We start from the raw sequence: 21,370 nt of genomic DNA, 5'->3' as shown, positions 1-21,370 counted from the left end.
CAACAAGCTGCTAAAAAGTCCGAGGTCAGGCTTGTGTCCATTTTAAAGTCCAAATGGATTTGTCCTTTGTTCCTTTTCTTGTCCTTTTTGCTGGAGAAATGAAGCTGATGTCAATTAAAAAAGCTGAGGTGGCTGAGTGGTGCAAGCTGCAGCACCCTTTGAACCGTGTGCTCAGCGAGGTGTCGCACATTTAGCTTTATAGACGTCACGTCTTCCACAGTGAACTCTGTTGTTGTGTTTGGTCTTCCTGGTCTTCATTCAAATATGCTGCGGACTCCTCACGCCTGTGCTTGTTGTAGGTATTTGTTAATCTATAATCGTACTTCTTCCTGAATAGAGACTGAACGTGACTCACTTGTGCGTCCTTTGAGACGTGACTCATTCACTGCAGACAGAAAGATTAAATAATGATGCATTACTTACGGGGAGCAAAAGGCCACACAAATAAATAAACAGATTGAAGGAGGATGCTCTGCTTTACCGAAGCTAAACCTTCCAGCTACAGTCAAGACAAAAAGTACATCAATTTTATCAACACCCTTCACAGGGAACAGTATGATGTGGCACACCTGTAGACTGGACCATTGCCACAAACATGGGGGTGTGCATAAGGACCATAACCTGGAGGCATGCTTCTGTGGGACTGTACCATTCTGCAGGAGTGGGGGAGCTGGACTGCTGCACTGGACTTGAACCACATGTGTTTGTACTTGTCTATTCCCAGTGGCCAAAAGGGGGACTGTGGTTGAACTGGCCGGCGTGTTAATTATCCACTGCTGGCTCTTAGCTGGGCTTTGTTTGAACCCAAGTGGACCAGTGTCTCCACAGAAACAGTTACGCAAGCCTGACAACGGCAACCCTCAATGACCCACATTCCAGCAGGAAATCACAACACACACATTCCCAGCTCCACCCTCGTCTATCGAAACTGCGCTCAGTGTTTCCACTCTGCCTGTGTGACTCGATCAGACGGGGGAAGGGGAGAGAGAGGGGGAGGCAACGGGTGAGAGCGATGGAGGACGTTTTGTCTTTCAGCTGAAGAAAAGAAAGTTTTGGTTTCAGCGGTCTCACCCTGGTTTTACTTTCTGTCCACATGTCTGAATCAGTCTTAACTGTGTGAATGTGTGTGAGGAACACTTACCTGAGAACACCTCGCCCTCACACACACTCAGTCTGTGACCTTAGGAAGCCGTTCAGCCAGCTGTCCTCCATGTTGGCAAGGTCCCTCTTCAGAATTACCATTCAGAAGTGCATCGCTGGCACGCTGACAGCAAAGATACCTGCGCTGAGGACGAACCACAGACAGGGTTTTCCCACAGACGCTCATGAATGCACAGCATCCTCCTCAGAGAACCACCAGTCACAGTCAGAGTTTTACTTTAAAACCCCCGCAGAGGGTGGACACAATAACACGAACACTACAGTACCCTGCTGTGTGTGCGACTTTGAAGCTTGTTCAGTTTTGCTGTTTTTGAGGTGTGTTTATTTGATCTGGTGGTGGCGGCTTCCACCATCGTTGTGATAGTTCAGCATCCAGTTTGGCTTCGTAGGAATGGTGATGTTAGAGAAAAAGCACATACAAGCTTTCTTATGTCCACAAGCTGCCACATAGACCCAGACCTTTTCAGTGGCACTTAAAATGAAATGCGAGGCCAGTTCACTGCACTGTCAGCACTGTGGGACATACCATTATATCAGGACGGGCTGTGCGTGCTGTGTCTTTAAGACGCTGTTGTTGTGTAGTGGATCCTGCAGAGGGAAGTGTCAATATGTGGGTAATGAGTTTGTCCCCACACAGACATACGGTGCAGACAGCCCCGGGTGTTTACTTCAGCCTGCTGCCTCCACATCCAGCTCTGACTGTTTGAGCCTGTGTGAGAGAGGAAATGCATCGGTCAGACTTTTCCATGAAACTTCTTGAAAAGGATTCAGGGCGCCGTGTCTTCTCAAGAAGCCATGTTCCTGAAGTCGGTTACTGCGCGCAGACGTCGGTATGTGGTTTGACAACCAGGTCGGTGACTGGCTGAACAACCTGCTGACACACTCCTCTGCTGGCCCTCAGCCACCGATGCTTCTCTCCTCATGTGACAGTGCAGCCTGATCATGACTGCTGTCTTGTAGTGTTGGAATCAGTTGAAATGAATCAACAGTCTTCTCTAACTCCAGACGTATTCATAAATAGTAATAGTTTGCATGTTAGCACCAGCATACTGAATGTTAAGCTCCAGCTAACAGTCTGTCTCTTGAACAGGACTTGGAGTTCCATGGCGTGATGCGGTTCTACTTCCAGGACCGGGTTGCCGGTAACTTTGCCACCAAGTGCATCAGAGTGTCCAGCACGGCGACAACGCAGGACGTCATCGAGACGTTAGCCGAGAAGTTCAGACCAGACATGAGGATGCTCTCCTCGCCGAAATACTCTCTGTATGAGGTCCACGTCAGTGGCGGTGAGTCTCACAGACGGCCAGTGAGAAGCTGAGGTTCACTAACCTCTCAGTGAACAATGATAGTTCGACACGGTTGACCCTCAGATGAACTGATGTATCTGTGTGTGTGTTAGAAGAGCGTCAGCTGGACCTGGACGAGAAGCCTCTCGTCGTTCAGCTGAACTGGAACAAAGACGACAGAGAGGGACGCTTCGTCCTGAAGAACGAGAACGACATCCTCCCCAAGGTCAGCCGCTCTGTCTGCTGTTGTCTGCTAACCTGCGAGCTGATTCATTCATTCATTCATTCATTCATTCATTCATTCATTCATTCATTCATTCATTCATCAGACCAGTAGACTGTGTGTAACAACGAGGAGTCCAGAATAAAATGTGTTGATTTAAATTTGTTCTGATTCATGTAATGGGGTGATTCTCTCCAGTTTTAACCGCCACACTGACCGTTAGCTGTTTCTAGGTATTATTTTGATCCATGTTCTGTCAAAAAAGCAGCTTCTGTAAAATGAAGGATGTCACAAACTGAAACAGAAGTAAATAAATCAGGTTTAAAACTAAATGAAATCTCCTTTTGATCAGATGTAAGTCTCTAAGATGGCCGAGGAAGATTTGTCCTCGATCATCGTTCTTCATTCAGAAATGAATCCGTCGTTACGAACTGTCGCTAGTGTCTCCTCGTGGTCCCTTAAAGGGCCTCGCTCACTCCTCTTCCTCTCTCTGCCAGAAGAGTCAGAGTAACGGACCGGAGAAGGAGAAGGACGGAGTGATCCAGAACTTCAAGAGGACTCTGTCCAAGAAGGAGAAGAAGAAGGAAAAGAAGAGGGAGAAGGAGTTCGCCCGGATCCCTGATGGAGACGAGCAGGCGCTCAGCCGGGAGGACGGGTAACACACACACACACACACACACACACACACACACACACACACACACACACACACACACACACACACACACACACATACACACACACACAGTCATCCATCTTCCTGTCCCGTCCTTACATCCTCAGTCCTTGGAGAGGATCGTGTTTTTTTAAGGCCAAGAAAAGCACAGAAGAGGAAAGAATAGTGATTTAAACTCTGACCTCTCCGTTCCTCCATCTGTCTTCTTGCTTTCTCTCTATGACTTCTCCTTCATCGCTCCTCTCCCTCTTTTTCTGGTTCAGGGAAAACAGTCGCCTGGCTGCAGAGGTTTACAAGGACATGCCGGAGACCAGCTTCACCAGGACCATCTCCAACCCGGAGGTGGTGATGAAGAGGAGACGCCAGCAGAAACTGGAGAAACGCATGCAGGAGTTCATGAGCAGCGATGGGAGGCCTGACTCAGGTACTTCAGCAGTTTGTTCTGGCTTCTGATGAACTCAGCACGTCCTGTTCACTCGCATCCAGAGCCGAGGCCGTCACTGTCAGCCTCAGGAGGACGGAGCATGAGGGAACATTCCCAGGAGCTAAATGAGATTCATGATAATGAAATGGAAGTTTTAAACCACCGAGACATTTCCTTCAGTGCTTTACAAAGCAGTAAGATAAGTTTGAGTAGCTCACAGTACCTGGCTAATAATCTCTACTGTGCAGCGAGCATGAGTGGAATATATAAGGACACCTCGCAGCAGCCAGAGCTCAGAAACTGATCAGGTTTGACGATAAATGAGCCAAATGTAAAACCCTGCTCCCAGAGTGAACATGACACCATGCAAAGACTCCCCTCTCACAACACCCGCGTCACTCAGCCGCAGCCGGAGCTGGATCAGCTTCGGAACAAGTCTGAATGTCTCCGTGTGGCTTAAGACAAACCTGACGTGAACCCTGCAGAAAATCTGCAGAGCGACCTGGAAACAGTTCACCGCAGCTCCTTATCCAGAGCTGGAGAAGTCTGCAAGGAGGCCTGGGCGAAGCAGCTGGTGGAGGTGCTGCAGCTGCAGTCACTGCCAGTCGTGTTTCTGCAAAGAACGAAGGAGCTGAATGCATGTTAGAATGGAAACGCTCAACTTGTCTTTTCCGTCTCTGATGGCTGTGCATCATGTTTACATCAGCTGGTGCTCAGACGGCCATATGTTGTGGGAAAGTCTCACGCTGACGTGTTTGCAAACAGAAGAAGACATACGTGCATGTTTGAATGAATGAAATGAACGCGCTGGCTGCTTTGGTGACTCAGGCGTTACCTAAGCGCTCTGCCAGGCGGACAGATGGACCCCTGAACGACTCTAAAAACAGCTTTAACCACTGTCCCCACACGGCAGACACACACACACGCCCGGTGGGACAGGACGGCTTGTGGTTAGACAGTGACGTTCTCCCAGCAGAAGGTGCTATTTTAGACCAGCTCACTTTATGTAATGTGTCTGAAAATCCTGTTTGCTTTGCTGAAGACTCCCTCGTGGAACATACCAAGGTGTTCATGTTTGATTGACACGTCACGGTCACGGCGCCTGCGGATGAAAGTGTGCGCCGCAGTCAGCGCTTCTGTGATTCAACACGTTTCTAAATGATGGACGGAGCTGTCTTTTATATGCATGAAGCGCATTGAAGTCAGGATCCCCACACAGAATACTGCTGGGACTGATGTCCAGTCAAATTTAAGGTTTCCTGTCACCTTAACTGATCATCAGCAGGGATTGTGCTTGAGCTAAGGAAGACTTAGCTTAGACTTATATTCTGTCCGCTGTAAGGACATCAGTAGTCTCTCCATGTCGTAAACTAACTTCATCTCTTTAGGGTTGGTGGCTGTTTTGTGTCCTGTGGTCCACATGAAAAAGATGAATATTTAGACTCTTTGAGATCGAATAACAATCAAACGACGGCTAACAAAATGTCTGTGTGTGCTCCTCCTGCAGGAGGCACTCTGCGGATATACGCCGACAGTCTGAAGCCCAACATCCCGTATAAGACCATCCTGCTGTCCACGAGAGACACGGCTGACTTTGCTGTGGTGGAGGCGCTGGAGAAGTACGGGCTGGAGAAGGAGAACCCCAGAGAGTACTGCATCGCCCGGGTAACAACGCTTATCTTTCCACACATTCCTCACCTGTTAGCTCACCGTCTGATCCCACGCCTCCTCCACCCTCCCACTCTGACATTGAACATCTCCATCCTGTCAGGTGGACAGTGCGCCAAACACACTGAGTCTGCTCTGTTTCTGTCAAAGATGGTGTTAATTGCTGCATTTGAGGCACATTTTGTCCTGTTTTCTGCAGCTGAAGTGGATCCTGTTAAAAGGATATTTGATGGCAGCAGCTCATTCGTCATAATTTGATGCACATCAGATTCACAGTGATTTTTTTTTAATATCCCGTCGGCCTTTGCCTGCCGCTCAACACCCACATCCTCCCAGTCCTCATCTCAACACCACCTCTGTCTGTCTCATCAACAAACACCTCCATCATCCTTCTGAGAGGCTGTGCAGAAGACAGCCAAGGTCACGGTCACATGCACATGCACACTCACACACACACTTATATGAAAGCACACACTCTTCACTGGACCGGCAGATTGAAACAGAATGCTGCTTGGCACTAAAACCTTTGGGAGGAATGCAATTCAATTGCTTTCAGACTGAGTGCTATAGCAGCAGCAGATGCTCTGTGTGTGTGTGTGTGTGTGTGTGTGTGTGTGTGTGTGTGTGTGTGTGTGTGTGTGTCTGTGTGTGTGTGTCTGTCTGTCTGTCTGTCTGTCTGTCTGTCTGTCTGTCTGTCTGTCTGTCTGTCTGTCCGTGCGTGCATGCATGTCCTTCCCTGTGTGTGTCTGTGTGTGTGCGTGCATGACAGTGAACTTGGCTGCCCTCCCCGCAGCCTCTCCCATATCTATCCTCTCAGATGGACTCTGGCTACGGCCAATCATATGAAATAACTGCTGCTACCTCAGCCAATACAATGGAAGACCCTCTGGAGACCGCACACACACACACACACAGGCACACGCACACGCACACGCACACACACTCTCACTGTTGATAGTCAGTATCAATTTGCTGATGAGACTAAAGCACAGGGAAAGTCCATTAGGTTAGTGAGCATGAGAGAGAAGCGCTAGCATGCTAGCTAGTAGCATGTCAGCGCGTTCCTGTCGGAGGGGGAGGGGATGTTAACGGAGATGAGACCGAACAGGATGAAGATATGTAGGGCAGCTATGATAGCCTGTAAGGAAATACAACAGAAACTTCAACATGTGTGAAGCTGGAGAACATCATCGTTTCCTTTGTTAACCAATCAGAGAGCAGCTCTGCTCTTTGTTCTCAGTAATGGTTTGTACGCCGGTTAATGGCTCGCCACAACAACTTATCAACTTTTGCATCAGCAGAGTCCAAACAGTAAAATCCAATGCATATTTCAGGCAGCGTGATGTGGTGAATTAAGAGAAGTCAGGACTCATGAAATGAACCTTTGGCACTTCACAGACGAGGTTATGTGGACCCTGCAGCCTCCAGACATGAGGAGCAGTTAGTCGTCCAGCTTCAGAAACCTGCCGTCTTCTGCTGTGTGTGTCAGTCATGAACAGTCTCGAAGTGTCTCAGTTAACTACGCTCATCAGTGAGCTTTGCTGTGTTTGGCTGCTTAACTGAGCGATTTGTTGTCTGTCTTCCTTTCTGTGCAGCAAGACGATAAGTCCGGAAAGGAGGTGATTCTGGACGATACCGAGTGTCCACTGCAGATCTTCAGGGACTGGCCTGCAGACAGAGGTAATAAAGATTGCATGCTTCCCTCACACTGGTCCTCATCTCTTGGTTGCTACCGCCCCCTCCTGCTGCCTAACAGTCATTACACTTTGCCAGGAGCTCCTCGCCTCCTGCTCTTGAGGTGTCTTGTTGGGTTGAAAGAATTGACATGCTTTGTACAGAACAGGTTTCAAGAATCTGCTGGTTAATTATGTCAACGTCAAGTTCGAAGTTTCAGTGCGACATTCTGACGTGTTATTATGTTGTGCGTCAGGAGCGCTCGTGTTCCAGCTGAAGAAGAGACCCCCCGACTACCAGGGGAGGAAGGGGAGGAAAGTGGATGACAAGGGCCTGCGAGGGAAGGACGGCAGCAGCTCCCTGCCGCCAGAGAAACTGCCTTACCTGGTGGAGCTGAGTCCAGGTGAAACCGCAACACACACATACACGCACCGCACTATAATGTTAGGAATAGTGTCCATCAGCTGGACTTCAACAGTACTGCTAATGGAAGCAGGAGCACCTGCTCTGTGACAGGCAGGCAGCCACGCAGCTGCTGTAATTACCGTGTAGGGCTGCTCAAAGGTGAGGTGGTCATCCTCCTCCTGCTGAGGTGAGTCCGTCACACGTGGACGCTTTATGGATCCCAGCTGCTTTGTGGTTTCTGCTCCCACCAGCACAGGATTCCCTCAGTGTGTAACAGTCACAGCAGGAGGTCAGGAGTGGCTGAAGTCTCTGCTGGAGACCATGACAGCTGATGGTGTCTGCTGCCTCTGCTGACTTCAGTTCAACGCTCAAAGCTTCATTCAGAAGCTTCATTCTTGATCCTTCAAGCTTCCAGAATAAGTACTGCAGTATTATAAGAAGCACTTACTGACACTTCTGCACATTTTCCTGGTAAAAAACAGTAATTACTGGACAACAGTACAGTTTGATTATATATGGGAATTTAGCCACTGTGCTGCTCTTGGTTATACAGTCCCGACCTCACCTGTGTGGTGTTGTTGGCTGGAGGCTTCACTGCCCAAAGGTTGCAGCCCAGACGCATCCTGAAAATACAGGCAGAGGGCAGATAAACGCTCCATCTGTGCTCGAATCAGGCAGCTTCTTAAGATCAAGGTCAGATGATTAAAGGCGATATGGATCACAGTTATATGCAGATTCTGTAAGAATGAACAACATCCTGCTGCAGACCGCGGCTGACTTTAAAATGTCTCTGCCACAAACCCCGTACTTCAGAAAGTGTAAATGCAGCGACCCAGTTTAACGCAGACGAGGTAACAGATGCAATCCTGCTGGTACAGTCGCTCACATCAGACTCTTTGTGGAGCCTTTATGTCTGAAATAGAAGTAGACTCTGCAGGTTGAGGGACTTGGAGTACAACAGAAGGTAAGTCTCTACAGCTCAGCTCCTGGAATGCAGTCAGACTCCCAGTATGGAGACGTGATTGTGACGGTAAATAACACCCAAACCCACAGCAGCACTGTGGAGACGAGCCTGGACGTGATGTTCCTCAGCCCTAACAGCTTGTTTCTTGGTACTGATCCCTCTCTCTTCAGCTTCCTCTTCGTCTGCCTCATGCCATTAACTCACCTGGTCTGAAGGGAACCCAAACACCTCTCAGCACCGAACTGGTTTGAGTGGTCAGTGCTGAGCTGGTGTTTGGGAACCAGAGGGTCTGGTCCAGGATTTTACTAACACGTCCACTTCATCTGCTGTCAGGTTGACGGCTGGGAAACAGCCCAGATGGGGAATGGATTTGGTGGCTGCTAAATAATGGGTGCTGGGTCTGTGTGTGAGTGTGTGTGTGTTCTTGTACTTTTATACTTAATTTAGATCACATGTCCGCATGTGTTAGCCAGGTCCTGTTTCTTTGTAACAGCAACAAGAGCAAAGCTCCCCATAAAATGACAAACAATCACACTGCTAACCAGTCACTGCAGGTGTCATGGCACCGAGCGGCTCACCTGCAGCCTGCAGCTCACCTGAGCTGTGAATGTTAATGGAACCAGTGACAAACCTTTCCTCGGGCCATGGTACGGTCTATCACCTGGTGTGTGCTGTAGGAGTTTAGGTGAATTTCTCCTTTAGAGTTCTTTCAGGATTAGGACTGTCTGACAGAAGTAGTACTGCTTTGTGTCACACAGACTATGAAAGGCCCTCAGAAGTATTCTGTGTGTGTGTGTGCGTGCATGTGTGTGTGTAATGTGTGCGTCCATGCAATTAATTGGTTAACAAGGTGATGCTGCATTTTTCCTCCTTGCTGCATTTTCACCCTCTGCTATGTGTCTGTTTTCTTTCCCACCTTCTTATGGCATGGTGTGTGCTTGTGTGTGCGCGTGTGTGTGCGTGTGTGTGCGCGTGTGTGTGGGGTCTTGTGCATGTGTCCTTCTATCTCCGCACCTGCCTGCCTGTTTGCCTAGGGCGAGGGAATCACTATGCCTACTACGCCTATCGGCACCACGAAGGTAAACACCCACCACACCTCCTCTGTGTCTGTTGCAGTGGCTGATGGGATTGTTCAGGGGGAGGTGCAGTGACCCCCGACTCCCAGTAACGATCAAACAGACCCCCTTACTCACCTCCCACCTCCTAATGACGTGTCCTGTTGTACTTGTAGTCCTTAGTAGGATTACTGCAGTCCCTCCATAGAGTCAGTTAGCTTAGCTTAGCTTAGCATAAAGTCAGTTTCAGAATGCAGAAAACGCCTTCTGCCTCAGTATTAGTATTAGTTTATTTGAGGGTTTTATGCCTTCAGTTGAGGTAAAAATACTCCACAGAGCAGCTGATGACAGCTAACAGAAGGTTTGCTCTGAATGCTGCACGCGCAGAAGTGAACTCTGGGAAGTTTTCAGTTTCTTCTTAAACCTCGTTATGTTAGCGTGAAAGGCTGAGCTGCCCTGGTTTTTCTCATTATTATTCATTTGTCCCAGATTTTTGTTCTCCTGTTCCCCTTTTCTTTGAACTAATATGCTTTGCTTTTACTAAACTCCTGTTTACTAATGAGCAGACGTCGAAGCGCCACACATCCCAGTGTCCTCTGTTGAAATGATGGCTTTCATGCTGTCAGCTGTGTGTGGACAGACAGACAGAGTGTGTGAGGACCACCCTGCTCTGTGCTAAACGTGTCGCTGTGTGTTTGTGTGTGTGTAGACGGGTCCGACTCCCGGGACAAACCAAAGCTGTACCGGCTTCAGCACAGCATCACCGAGGTCGGCTCAGACTGCACAGAGGACGGCGCCATCCAGGTAACGGCACCACGAAGACACTCACAGCTGGTAGAGTCTGTCTGTGGAGGGACATGAAAAGGATGACACGGTCTGTGGACATGTTTTTGGAAACAGTATCTAGGATTTGTTTCTCTGAGAGCTGGTGCTAGAACATCCCTGTAAGTGTCTCTTTCCCTGTTTTCAGTCAGGCTGCATTGTGTTTGTTCATATCGTTAGTCGCTGAACGCGTCTGGTCTTTTACAACATTCAGCATGTTGTCTGATGCATCGTGCGGTTCAGTACTTATCCAGATGTTAACGTTAGCGCTGGTTTCCAGTAGACGTGTCTCTTCAGCTCCTGCGATGTCTTCTGCAGCTCCTGCAGCCTCAGGTCTGGGCTGGTCCCACCAGATAAAAAGATGTGACTGTCAAAAAGCTTCAGTTTACAACATGAAATCATTTGTTTTTCCGCTGATTTGTCACGTTTCACTCATCAAAACAACCTCCATGTCTGCGACGTTGCAGTAGCCTGTGAGCCCTGAGGGTCACATGTTTGTGACAGCTGTTTGTAAAATGGGATGCTGCTCCTCTTTGTGATCTGTGTGTAAACAGCTGCTCTAATTGCTTCAGTGAAACCAGCCTTTAATGTGAACCTCTGATTCAGATGACAGCACGGAGAAGTGCAATAAAGCTGTGCTAAATGCTAAACGTGTGGCTACTGGGGTTGAAGTGTATTACAGACTGCTCTTAGTGGCCGCCCAAGCAGGTACTGCACCAATCAAATTACAGTGAAGAGTCTGTCAGTCAGTACCAGATGTTCACGCTCTCTGGACAACAGGGATCATGTAGTTTCTGATCTTCCTGCTGTGGTTTGTCTCCAGCTGCTCGGTCCAGGGATCCTGCCCCACCACTGCAACCTCATGCACAGCGAAGGCATGGTGACGGTGACGCCGCACGGCCCTGACGCCGACACCTTCGTGGACGGGCAGCGGGTCACGGAGACGACGGTGCTGCGTTCGGGCTCCACCCTCCAGTTTGGTTCTGCGCACGTCTTTAAGTTCGTGGACCCGATGTTCGACCAGGGAGGGAAGAGAGAGCCGGCCGCCATGATGAGGAGCCGGCACAAGTCTGGGTGAGTGTGTGTGTGAGTGAGTGTGTGTGTGAGAGAATGTGTGTGAATGGAAAATCCTCACTTCTGAACTCCAGGTCCTTCCTGTGATTCCTCCATACAGCTCTCTCTAGTTTGTGGACAGAAAAAAGGGTGTTGTTTCAGATAAAAGGAGGAGAAGATGAGGTTTGGAGTTGGCAGGCAGAGCGAGAGATGAAGGGAAGGAAAAGGAGGAGGAGGAGGAGGAGGAGGAGGGGGAGGGAAGTGTGGGATTGGACCAATGGAGCGAACGGGGAAATGAGAGGAGAGGAAGAGCGGAGGTCTCGGGTTATGGCAGGCCGGCTGCCCTCTAATCTGATCAACATGGTGTTGGGTGTGGCCTCCCACTCACTGGCGTTTCTCTCACACACACACACACACACACACACACACACACACACACACACACACACACACACACACACTAACAGGAGACAGAAAGAGGAGCTCACCAGATAACCAGAGGAGCTGTGAGGGATGAGTGGAGGACAAGAAAAGGAGGTTTTGAATCAGGATTGAATGAGCCTTTAATGACTCAATGGATGACTAACGCTGCGAGAAAGAGAGAGGTGTGTGTGTGCGCGCGCGTGTGTGTGTGTGTGTGTGTGTGTGTGTGTGTGTGTGTGTGTGTGTGTGTGTGTGTGTGTGTGTGTGTGTGTGTGTGTGTGTGTGTGTGTGTGTGTGTGTGTGTGTGTGTGTGTGTGTGTCTGCAGGGATTAATTCTCAGATGATTCAAGATTACAAGTTACACATTCGGGTTTCTCTGGTAGAGCTTGTCCTGCGATCTGTTTTCGAGGGCTGCCATTAAGTTTTTCAAGAGTTTCGAAGTGGCTTGAAGTCCACGGAGAGTCAGAGATTTGTGTTTGGACGAGCTTCACCGGGAAGGAATAAACCTTTTATTCAGGCGCTTTGAAGGAAAGTAAGTACATTCGTAGGTGGCTGTTAACCACAGCAGCTTCTTCCATGACTTTTACGGCTTGTTTGTGCGTTCAGTAGTTTGCTGGAGAGTGTGCTAATCACATACTGAGATGCGGCTCTCGCTCAGAGGGTTTGAGAGGTTTCAAAGACGCTGTCGTGTGATTTTGATTAGCCCCTTTAACCACAGAGGAAGATGTACTCATCAGCCTGCAGTGAACCTCTGTGCTTGGTTTCTGTTACTGTTGTTATAAAATATGAATTTTTAAGGAAGGCGCTGACTGACCCCTTAAAGTGCCTTTAACATCCAATTTGACTTCCTGTCTGCGACTTTTTAATGTCCTTCTTTCCTGCATGCGCAGCGAGTTCTAACTGGACGTGTTCTTACCATCCCTGATTATACAACAGAGAGAGCGATAAACAAAGTCATGCAATTGCGCATTTCCCTGTGAAAGTGTGTGTAACGTCTGGCCGGTCACATTAACACCAGCTGTCGTTTGCGTGGCTCAGTGTTGCTTCGGTCTGGAACACGAGCCTGATGTTGTGGATGTGGATCCCTGTGGTTTTCTGGGCGGCTTTCCAGCGGCTCTGCTGTACAAACGTACGAGGATACGACGCTCAGGAGGCGTCGTGATGTTTAGAGCGATTAGAGCCGCAGTTTGGCGTGACAGCTGCTTTTTACCGTCGGAGCTGTTTGGCACCGGGTTTTGGCGGTGGAGCAGATGATCTCGCTGCGTGTGAGTGTTCAGAAGTTTAATCTGCTGCCTCTCACAAGTATTCCACATCAGTCAGTGAGAGAAGAGCCGCGAGGAAGGGACATGTACCGGAAGTCTGGGAGGAAACGTCGCCCGCCACCATGTTTGTTTTGACCTTGTATTCTCATTACTTTGGATATAATGAGTTAAATGCCATCCAGATATTCTAATGTATGCTTAATAAACATGGATCTGCAGGTTTGTTTTGGTTTGTTTTGCTTGTGACGGACTGTGACGTCACCACGTAGCTCAGCGATGAGTTTGAAGCCGACGAATCAGGAGAGGCTTTTCTGTGATGGTGAAACATCTTCAGTCACGTCGCATAAATCTAGAATGACAGTCAGCAGCTGAAGGATTCAGCTGAAGATGACTCTGCTGCTGCTTCTTCGTCTGTTTGTTTGGAGGAGGATCAGAGCGTTCGGCCTGATCCCTGTTAATAAAAAGCTCAAATTGCCGTGTTGTCGGATTGATGAGGTGCAGACACATGCCATGTTTTCTAGTGTGGCTTGAGCTGCGATGACATGCCGTGTGAGCAGAGGTTGACGAGCCCGATCTGTGGCGTGTTCAAGTTGTCATAATCAGCATTTAACAGATGAAACTAATCAATTGTGGAGTTTTTGTCATGTCTCCATCCATGTAAGTGCCACGCTGTTAATGGCTTCACCCGTTCTGCTGCCGGCGGTTCATGTGTTCACACAGAGACCTCGCTGTCCTCGCTGTCCTCGCTGTGTGTGTTTCTGTCGGTGTTGTGCTGTTTGTTTGACACTGCTGCCCTCCCGTCATGTGAGCCGTGAAAAGCAGACACTCGTCTTTTCAACCCCACCGCTGTCACTCTCCATTACTGCCACTCAAACACACACACACACACGCACGCACGCGTGCGCACACACTCTGTCAGGCGTGGCTTCTCTATAGCTAATTAGACTATTATATAAGTGTGTGTGCATGTGTCTAAAGCAAACTATCTGTCTGCATGTTTTAGTGAGTCATTTAGCTCTCTCCTCCCTGACGATGGGTTAGATAAGTGTGTGTGTGTGTGTGTGTGTGTGTGTGTGTGTGTGTGTGCGTGCGCGCGCACGCGCGCGTGCGTGCGCGTGCGCGCGTCTGTCTGGATTAAGTCTGAGCTCTTGTCGTTGTCAGTAATGAAAAGTCAGCTGTGAGAGCACAGGACCTAAATCTGAACCGCTGCCTGTCTGTGTCTGTGTCTGTGTCTGTGCTGCAGCAGCGTTCCCGAAACCACCTTCGACCTTCACGGAGACATCCACAGTGGAGCTGCCCTGCCTACCAGCAAGGTAACACGCACACATGCACACACACACATGCACGGAGCATCTGAATTTTTGCTGTATTTATACCTTTGCACTGGAACAGTCTGCTCACAGGTGGAAGAAACATTTTATGACTTAGTACTGATGTTTGATCCTCAGCTTGGTTATTGGGAGAGAAAAGGTTGGAACGATGCCTCCGTCGCTGCACAAATAATGTCTTGTTCCCAAATACAGTGAACTGAGATGTACACCCTTCTGTGTTTTGTATGTGTTACCCCAGAAGTCTAGCATGTAGGGCTGAAAATAAGATATTTACAATGTTGATTAATCTGCTGGTGACTGGCTTTATCAATCAGTTAATTTGGTCTATAAAACATCTGTCACATGCTCGTTTTATCCAATCAGCAGCTGCGTATTCTCAAAACAGACTTAAACAATTAAATGTCAGATTTGCTGCAACTTATTTTTTTTGTTCCTTGACTAATTGATTAATAGCTGCAGCTCTCAACATAATATGAAATGAAATCGTTAACTTTTTCTCATCAGCAGCCCTCCTGTGTGTGTTTGCAGTGTGTTATGAGCTGTTACATGTGTGCTACTATTGACTCTATAGAACAAATACAGATGTTTAGCTGTGTGACAGCCTGCATGTGAGCAGATGACAGCGTGGCTGCAGGCTGTTTGAGAAGGTCACGCGTGAATGAAGTTACAGATTGTGTGGATGCTGTGTGACGCTGCATCTTCTGTGTGTGCAGAGCTCAGGAAAGCTGGAGATGGAGAGAGGCATGGTCAAGCCCATGATGAGAGGAGAGCAGCAGGACAGCAGGTCAGACGCGCTCTTCGTCCTCCTCCTCGGTGTCCTCTCTGTGTTCGGTGTTATCTCCTCTTCTCACGGTGTGATTTTGTCTCATCAGGTCTCAGGACGTTTCAGCAGACAGAGCGGAGTTGACTCTGCCAGCCGGCATCGAGTTCAGAGACAACTGTGAGTATCAATGCGTCTCCATTCCCTCGGTGTGTTAGTGAATCAGTCAATGGATGGAAACTATTGAACCCTCTCAGTTGCCTTTACGTTGGTGACATAACAGCCGGAGCAGTCGCAGTAGACATATGGTAAATGTCAGATCAGGCTAATGTCGCACATTTCCTCTCAGCCTGCTCACTGCGCACACCTCTCATGGAGAGTCAGGTTTTTTATGGGTGATTTCAGAAAGATGTGAAATCATTTAGAGACATTAACACGATTTCTGTGCGCAGACGGAGAGAAAACAAGCATCTGGTCTCAGCCTCTACATTACATCTTATGTTGTGTGCCATTGGCAGGAGATCAGCTGGATCAGCTCGGAGCCTGAAAGCTTTGTTTCCTGTAATTGCGTCAAGATAACAGTTCATTCGACACTGTCAAGAGATGATAAAATGGAGCACTTAGGATTAGGTTCTCCTTTTCATGGCAGACGTTTAGTTTGTCAAAGCAGGAAAACCACACGGGGAATTAATAACATTAACGATGGCTGCGTGCCATTTAGCTGAGCCCTGGTTTTGAGCTGGACACGCTGGGACAAGGTTAATCTTATTATTTTTGCCAGCGCTTCTCGAGCTTCGACAAGTCAGAATGTCTGCAGTGAAAAGGGCGTTTTGAGTCCAGCATGGACGGACGGATGGACAGAAGTAGAGCTTCAGAAAGTCCTGTGTGGTTGGTGGAATGATCCTGCCTTCAGACGTAGATAAAACAGCCTGTATTGGCTGTCTTTTTTGACCTTTTAATGGTGAAGCTTTAATGGCTGCTTCTGTTGACCGAATGGAGGACAGTCCTGCTGTGAGAGGGGTCTGAGTTTAGCTCAGTGGCAGCCAGTTGGTTGTCTGCTCACACTGAGGAGGACACAGTGAAGGCACCAAACTGGAGGAGCTGGTGATCTTAACCGTGGAATCGTCTTTTGCTTTCGTTGAATGGTTCCATTAGAAAAGGGCTTCAGGGTTGTTCCTTGAAAGTCCTCCAGACCCGGCTGCCTGACAGCTGATGTTCCCACGCTCCGTCTGCAGCTCGCAGCTCTTCTCGCTGTTTGCTTTGTCTTTCCAGCGTCGTGTTTGTTGACTTTCCTCGTGCTCTGGGCCTCCGTGCGTCTGCGTGCACCGAGTGTTTATTTGGCATAGCGTGAGATCATCTGTTTGACCAGCCAGAAGGAGGCTTTTGATTGGTTGGAGAGTCCCTTACCCACAATGCACCAGGGGAAACCATATGCTCTGAGAGTGTTTGGGATAATGACGCACATGCACCATTGAAGACTGGATCCCGGCTGTGCCGTCATCTCCAGGTTTTTGGGAGGGTTGTTGTCGCAGTGCAGCTGCAACCAGTTTGACATCAAATACCAGCCGAGCTGAGCTGAAAGAAAGTGACACCGCAGTCTGGCTCAGAGTGGTTTTACTGGTGTAACCCACATGACACATGTGGAGCCAAGTCCTGTGACCAGCAAACCACCAAAGAGACTGACACACACTGCCTGTGCAGCTCAGACGGGATCTATTCCAGGCGGTGCCATCCGTCTGTGGCATGATACAGAGAGTGTGACGCTCTCTGCTTTCATATATATGAAGCTGGCTGTCTGTGAGGAGTCTACAGCATTAAAGCATCCAGATTCCTCAGAACTGTGTGTGAATGCTTCATTATCATTAGCCAAGTTAATGTTAGCGGTGAAAGTATTAGAGGACAGAAGGGGCTGCAGTACCTGTGTCAGGTACTGTGAGATGTTTGAGGAGCGGATCCCCAAGGCTGAAGCATGACGAGACACTCAAACACTGCACAGGAGTTCAGAACGAAGCCATCACAGCAGGTAAACAGTGGAGTCACACAGTACGTAGTTCAGGTAGATGGTGTCTGTCAGGATGTGAGGACCAGGCTCAGCTTCAGGGCAGAGCAGCAGAGCTGTCTTTCCAGTATCAGCAGTGGTTCAGCTGGTCGTGTTGCAGGATGGACTTCAGCAGATCTCCTCTGTGTCCATCAGTTTGCTAAAGAGGAGCTGATCTTTGTTAAATATCTGACATTTGCCCTCTGCTTCATTGTTTTCTTTTTACTGTTTTTGGTCTTGTTTTCGTGACCTCGCTCTGTGAAAGGTGCTGACTTCAGTTACCTCTTTGATAATTGTATTAGTATTTTCCCTTGTTTGTGCTGGTGGAGGTGTTTTTATTTCAGATGGCAGCGTCAGAGTTTTCAGAGGTCTTACTGTTCTCACATGATGTCAGAGTTTCCACGGCAGGTTTGATTCTTCTGCAAAAGAAAAAGGTTTTGAGTTTACAGCCATGTAGCTACAAGCCGTTCTCAGTGTGTCTGTGGTCGAATTATCTGATTCTGTGTCCTTCCAGCTGAAGACACCTTCCTGTCAGCCATCATCAACTACACCAACAGCTCCACGGTTCACTTCAAGCTCTCGCCCACATACGTCCTGTACATGGCCTGCCGCTACGTGCTGTCGCCTTCTTACCGGCCTGACATGTCGCCGTCCGAGCGGACGCACAAGGTCATCGCCATCGTCAACAAGATGGTGAGCATGATGGAGGGCGTCATCCAGGTCAGTATCATCCTTCGTATCTTGGTTGTTGTGCTGTGACTCTCAGGCTCATTGGTGTTTTATCTCTGTGTGTGCTGCCGTTAGTTTGGTGTCGCTCCTCCATGAAGCTGACACACTCGCTGGTGTTGAAGTGTTCTGTTGAATCCCCTCGTTCAGTGTGTTCTTACAGACCGCTGCTCTTGCCGTGGTTGTAAGGTGTGTGTTTGTGTGTGTGTTCGTGCAGCTCTCTCCACGGTCACCTCTGTCGTACCGTCTGCGCTTCTGTCTGACATTCGTCTTCCTGTCCGTGTCCAACGCTCGTGGTGTGAAGCCTGCTGTGACACGACGTAGTGTTAACTAAACGTCAGCTAGCATGGCGCTAACGCTGATCATTAGAGCTGGAAGTCATAGCTGGTTCATAGCTGTGCTAATATGATCAGTTTAAAGGCAACTTTACCAAAACCATTTTTTATATCAATGTTTGTATCAACCATAAACCTCTTAGAACAAAATAAACTTAACGGTTGGACTAAATCAGAATAATCTGCCAAAGAATATGAAATAATAATACAAGAAAACTTTATTCATACAGCACCTTTCACACAGGAAATGCAGCTCAAACTGCTTTACAAGAAAGAAGCATGCAGCAAGTAGAAAAGACAAAGAATGAGCATAAAACTGTCCAGCTGCTGTCTGATAATCTGCATCAGCATGCTTGTGTGAACATGTTTTATTATGAGGAGATGTGCTGCCACGCTAACAGCGTCTGAGCTGACAGCAGCGCTGCTGGAGGATCTGCACGATGACGAGCAGCTTCATTGTGCGAGGTTCAGGAGATGAACGCGTCCTGTATGTCTTCACTTTATTAACGTTCCCCTCAGCATGTGATTATCAAATTAAGTGTTAGGACTTTGTTTCCTCACCAAGAAAGTGGTCAATGTTATCTGACAGCTTCTGTTTCGAACCGTCTGTACTGGTCCCAGTTGTTTTCTGTGCTCAGACCACATTTCCCATAAAATCCGTTTCTTGTTTCCCTTCAGAAACGGCCAGATTTCCCCTGAACGCCCCCGTTCCTGCTGTAAAGCAGTGAAACAGATCAGTGTGATGAGAGCAGAGCCTGAGCCGAAGACGTCTCCAGATGTCTCCTGTTTAACGTGTTATTGACTTTAAACCGAGTTTACTCAAGGACCTATTTGACTAATTCGAGGACACCCTGTTCACACTTAAACGCCTTCACCTCGTTCACTTCCTGTTCACTCGCAGCTCGTTTTACTTCCTGCTGGCGTGCAGAACTGAACACTTTGAAGTCTGTTTCTCTAACCTGTAAAACATCAGACTGTGAGGCTTCACGTGCTCCTGAATGCACTCAGATTCAGTCTTAAGCTGGATGACAGGCCTGTTGCCCCCCCCGCCCCCCCGGTGATGACTTCCTCCGAGCTGGCGCTCTGAAGGCTGTAGACTGGCCTAAACTGGTTTTCAGCTGACCTCCATCAGCTGTAACTGAATCAGACGGCTTTACGTTGTAAACCATGACCATGTGTGTCAAAGTTTATGTGTGTGTGTGTTACATGGCTGTGTCCATACTGTAGCTGTTGACGTGTTTTCTCTCTGTCCTGTGAACGTGTCCTCCTCCTCCTCTTCCTCCTCCTCCTCCTCCTCCTCCTCTTCCTCCCCCTCCTCCTTCCATCCAGGAGATTCCTGAAGGGGATCAGGTAGGATAGCACACCATGATACGGCTGCTACAGACTCGTCTACCTCCCTCACTCACTCTTTCTTTCTCGATCTCTCTGTTTCTCGTGGTGGGGGCGACATGGATGAAGAGTCACTGTTCGGCGATGAAGCTCGGTATCGTTCATGTGATTAAATCTGTAACCCAGCTGCTGCATGCTGGGACTCAATTTCCTGCCTTTAAAGACACTTGAACTTGAGAAACATCAGAGCTGCTCAAAGGAAAAGTATTTTCATTACTTTATAATAACAGTACTTTTCTTATTATGATGATAAATAACTGGCTTTTTATTCCAGTTATCTGTAGAATTTATACTTTAAAACAGATGGAAAGCAAGTGGGTGGCACACAGCAGGGCCTGAAACAGTTCACAGACTGATAAATGGAAATAATGATCATTTATTCATTGTTATGGTCGTTAATTAAGCAAAAATGCTAAATGTTCTCTGGCTCCAGCTTCTGAAATGTGAAGATTTGCTGATTTTCTCTGTTTTCAATAAAATAACTTTGAGTTTTGCACTTTTGTCTGAACAAAACAAGTGATTCAAAGACGTCACCTCGAGCTGCTTGACTGATCAGTCACTGATGAAAAGAGCTTCAGTTGTAGCTCTGCATGCAGATGTTGACAGAAGTGCGAACGAGCTGACTCTGAGTGGCAGCAGCGTATTCCTTTAAAGCCAAAACCAATTTTTAAAAGAATAAATCATGATTGCTCTGACAGATAGACCCTGTGCTGCCTTGTTCAGCCTGGATGTCTGATCTCTGCAGCGTCAGCGAGCCGTGCTGAGCCTTCAGGTCACGGTCGATTGTGTTGTCGTACAGTTGGAGCGTCGGACGTTCCTCTGATGGCCAATCAGAGCCTCGTACACGGTTTAAACTCATGTCGCTCCACCTCATCCACCTCTCGGCTTCTGTCTCTGCCTCTCTACCTTCTTCTCTCTGTCTGCTTTTTGACCGGCCCTTCATTGTTGCTGCTGCTTCTTTTCCTCCATTCTAACAGAAATGTCAAATATAGCCATAATAATGCGTCCTCCCACAGCTGGAAAACTAAGCAACAACAGCACCATCAACCCGACTAATTCCATTCAGCTTCCTGGACCTGCCTGGTACTAAAAAACCAAACCAAACAAAAACTGAGCGAAACCAAAGCAACCACTCTGTCCCGCCATGCTCCATCTTTAATTCCGGCATCCGTTTTGTGTGACATCACGTCCTGCTTCTCCTTCTCAACAGTGTGGATGAGAGACAAGTGGCGTCCCTCCGACCTCCTCTGCTTCATTTGTCTGTGTGGAGTTGAACGTGTCCAGTGTCTCCTCAGTGTCTCATGGTCCCGTTTCGTTTTGGATGCACTTGGCTCCATCTCTCATTCTCTGGCTGTTCTGAATGAAGGGTTTTTTTTCCTTTGTTTGATTTGTGTTACGTTTTTCAAGGCGGGGATAGATGAGTGCAGGACAGCGAGCCTCGCACGTCCCTCCCTCTGACTGGTGGGAGTATTAACCAATCAGCTCCTCAGACACTGAGCTCTGTCCTCCTGTTGATCTCAGACTGACACACGGAGCAGAAGCCGAGCGTCTGATTTCATCAGCGCTGGCCATGTGAGATAATTATGTCATTAATCACTCTCAGGTCTTATTTCCTGGTTCGGCTGTTTGTTCCCTCTGCAAGCTGTTTGATTGACGGATCACTTCACTCTGCAGGAGGCTGATTACATGACGCAG

The 21,370-nt window shown here is 48.3% G+C and overlaps 1 protein-coding gene across 26 annotated transcripts in view; it reads left to right on the top strand.

The window, feature by feature from the left end:
• Window positions 1–21,370, top strand: part of afdna (afadin, adherens junction formation factor a) — a 79,493-nt gene that overhangs the window by 22,310 nt on the left and 35,813 nt on the right. For 14 of the 26 annotated variants that reach the window (XM_070986716.1, XM_070986713.1, XM_070986721.1 and 11 more), the window contains exons 2-16: window positions 2,252–2,447; window positions 2,561–2,673; window positions 3,168–3,325; window positions 3,610–3,770; window positions 5,278–5,435; window positions 7,034–7,118; window positions 7,369–7,515; window positions 9,516–9,560; window positions 10,246–10,340; window positions 11,182–11,432; window positions 14,340–14,409; window positions 15,141–15,211; window positions 15,300–15,367; window positions 17,740–17,945; window positions 19,616–19,636. In XM_070986716.1, coding sequence (XP_070842817.1) covers window positions 2,252–2,447; window positions 2,561–2,673; window positions 3,168–3,325; window positions 3,610–3,770; window positions 5,278–5,435; window positions 7,034–7,118; window positions 7,369–7,515; window positions 9,516–9,560; window positions 10,246–10,340; window positions 11,182–11,432; window positions 14,340–14,409; window positions 15,141–15,211; window positions 15,300–15,367; window positions 17,740–17,945; window positions 19,616–19,636 — 1,845 coding nt within the window. The remainder of the gene's footprint in view (window positions 1–2,251; window positions 2,448–2,560; window positions 2,674–3,167; window positions 3,326–3,609; window positions 3,771–5,277; window positions 5,436–7,033; window positions 7,119–7,368; window positions 7,516–9,515; window positions 9,561–10,245; window positions 10,341–11,181; window positions 11,433–14,339; window positions 14,410–15,140; window positions 15,212–15,299; window positions 15,368–17,739; window positions 17,946–19,615; window positions 19,637–21,370) is intronic. The other 12 variants (XM_070986729.1, XM_070986726.1, XM_070986707.1 and 9 more) reach the window with 7 other exon arrangements.

Source organism: Chaetodon trifascialis, chromosome 19, assembly GCF_039877785.1.
Source record: "Chaetodon trifascialis isolate fChaTrf1 chromosome 19, fChaTrf1.hap1, whole genome shotgun sequence".
Taxonomy (NCBI): Eukaryota; Metazoa; Chordata; class Actinopteri; order Chaetodontiformes; family Chaetodontidae; genus Chaetodon; species Chaetodon trifascialis.
This window is presented reverse-complemented; position numbering and strand designations above follow the sequence as displayed.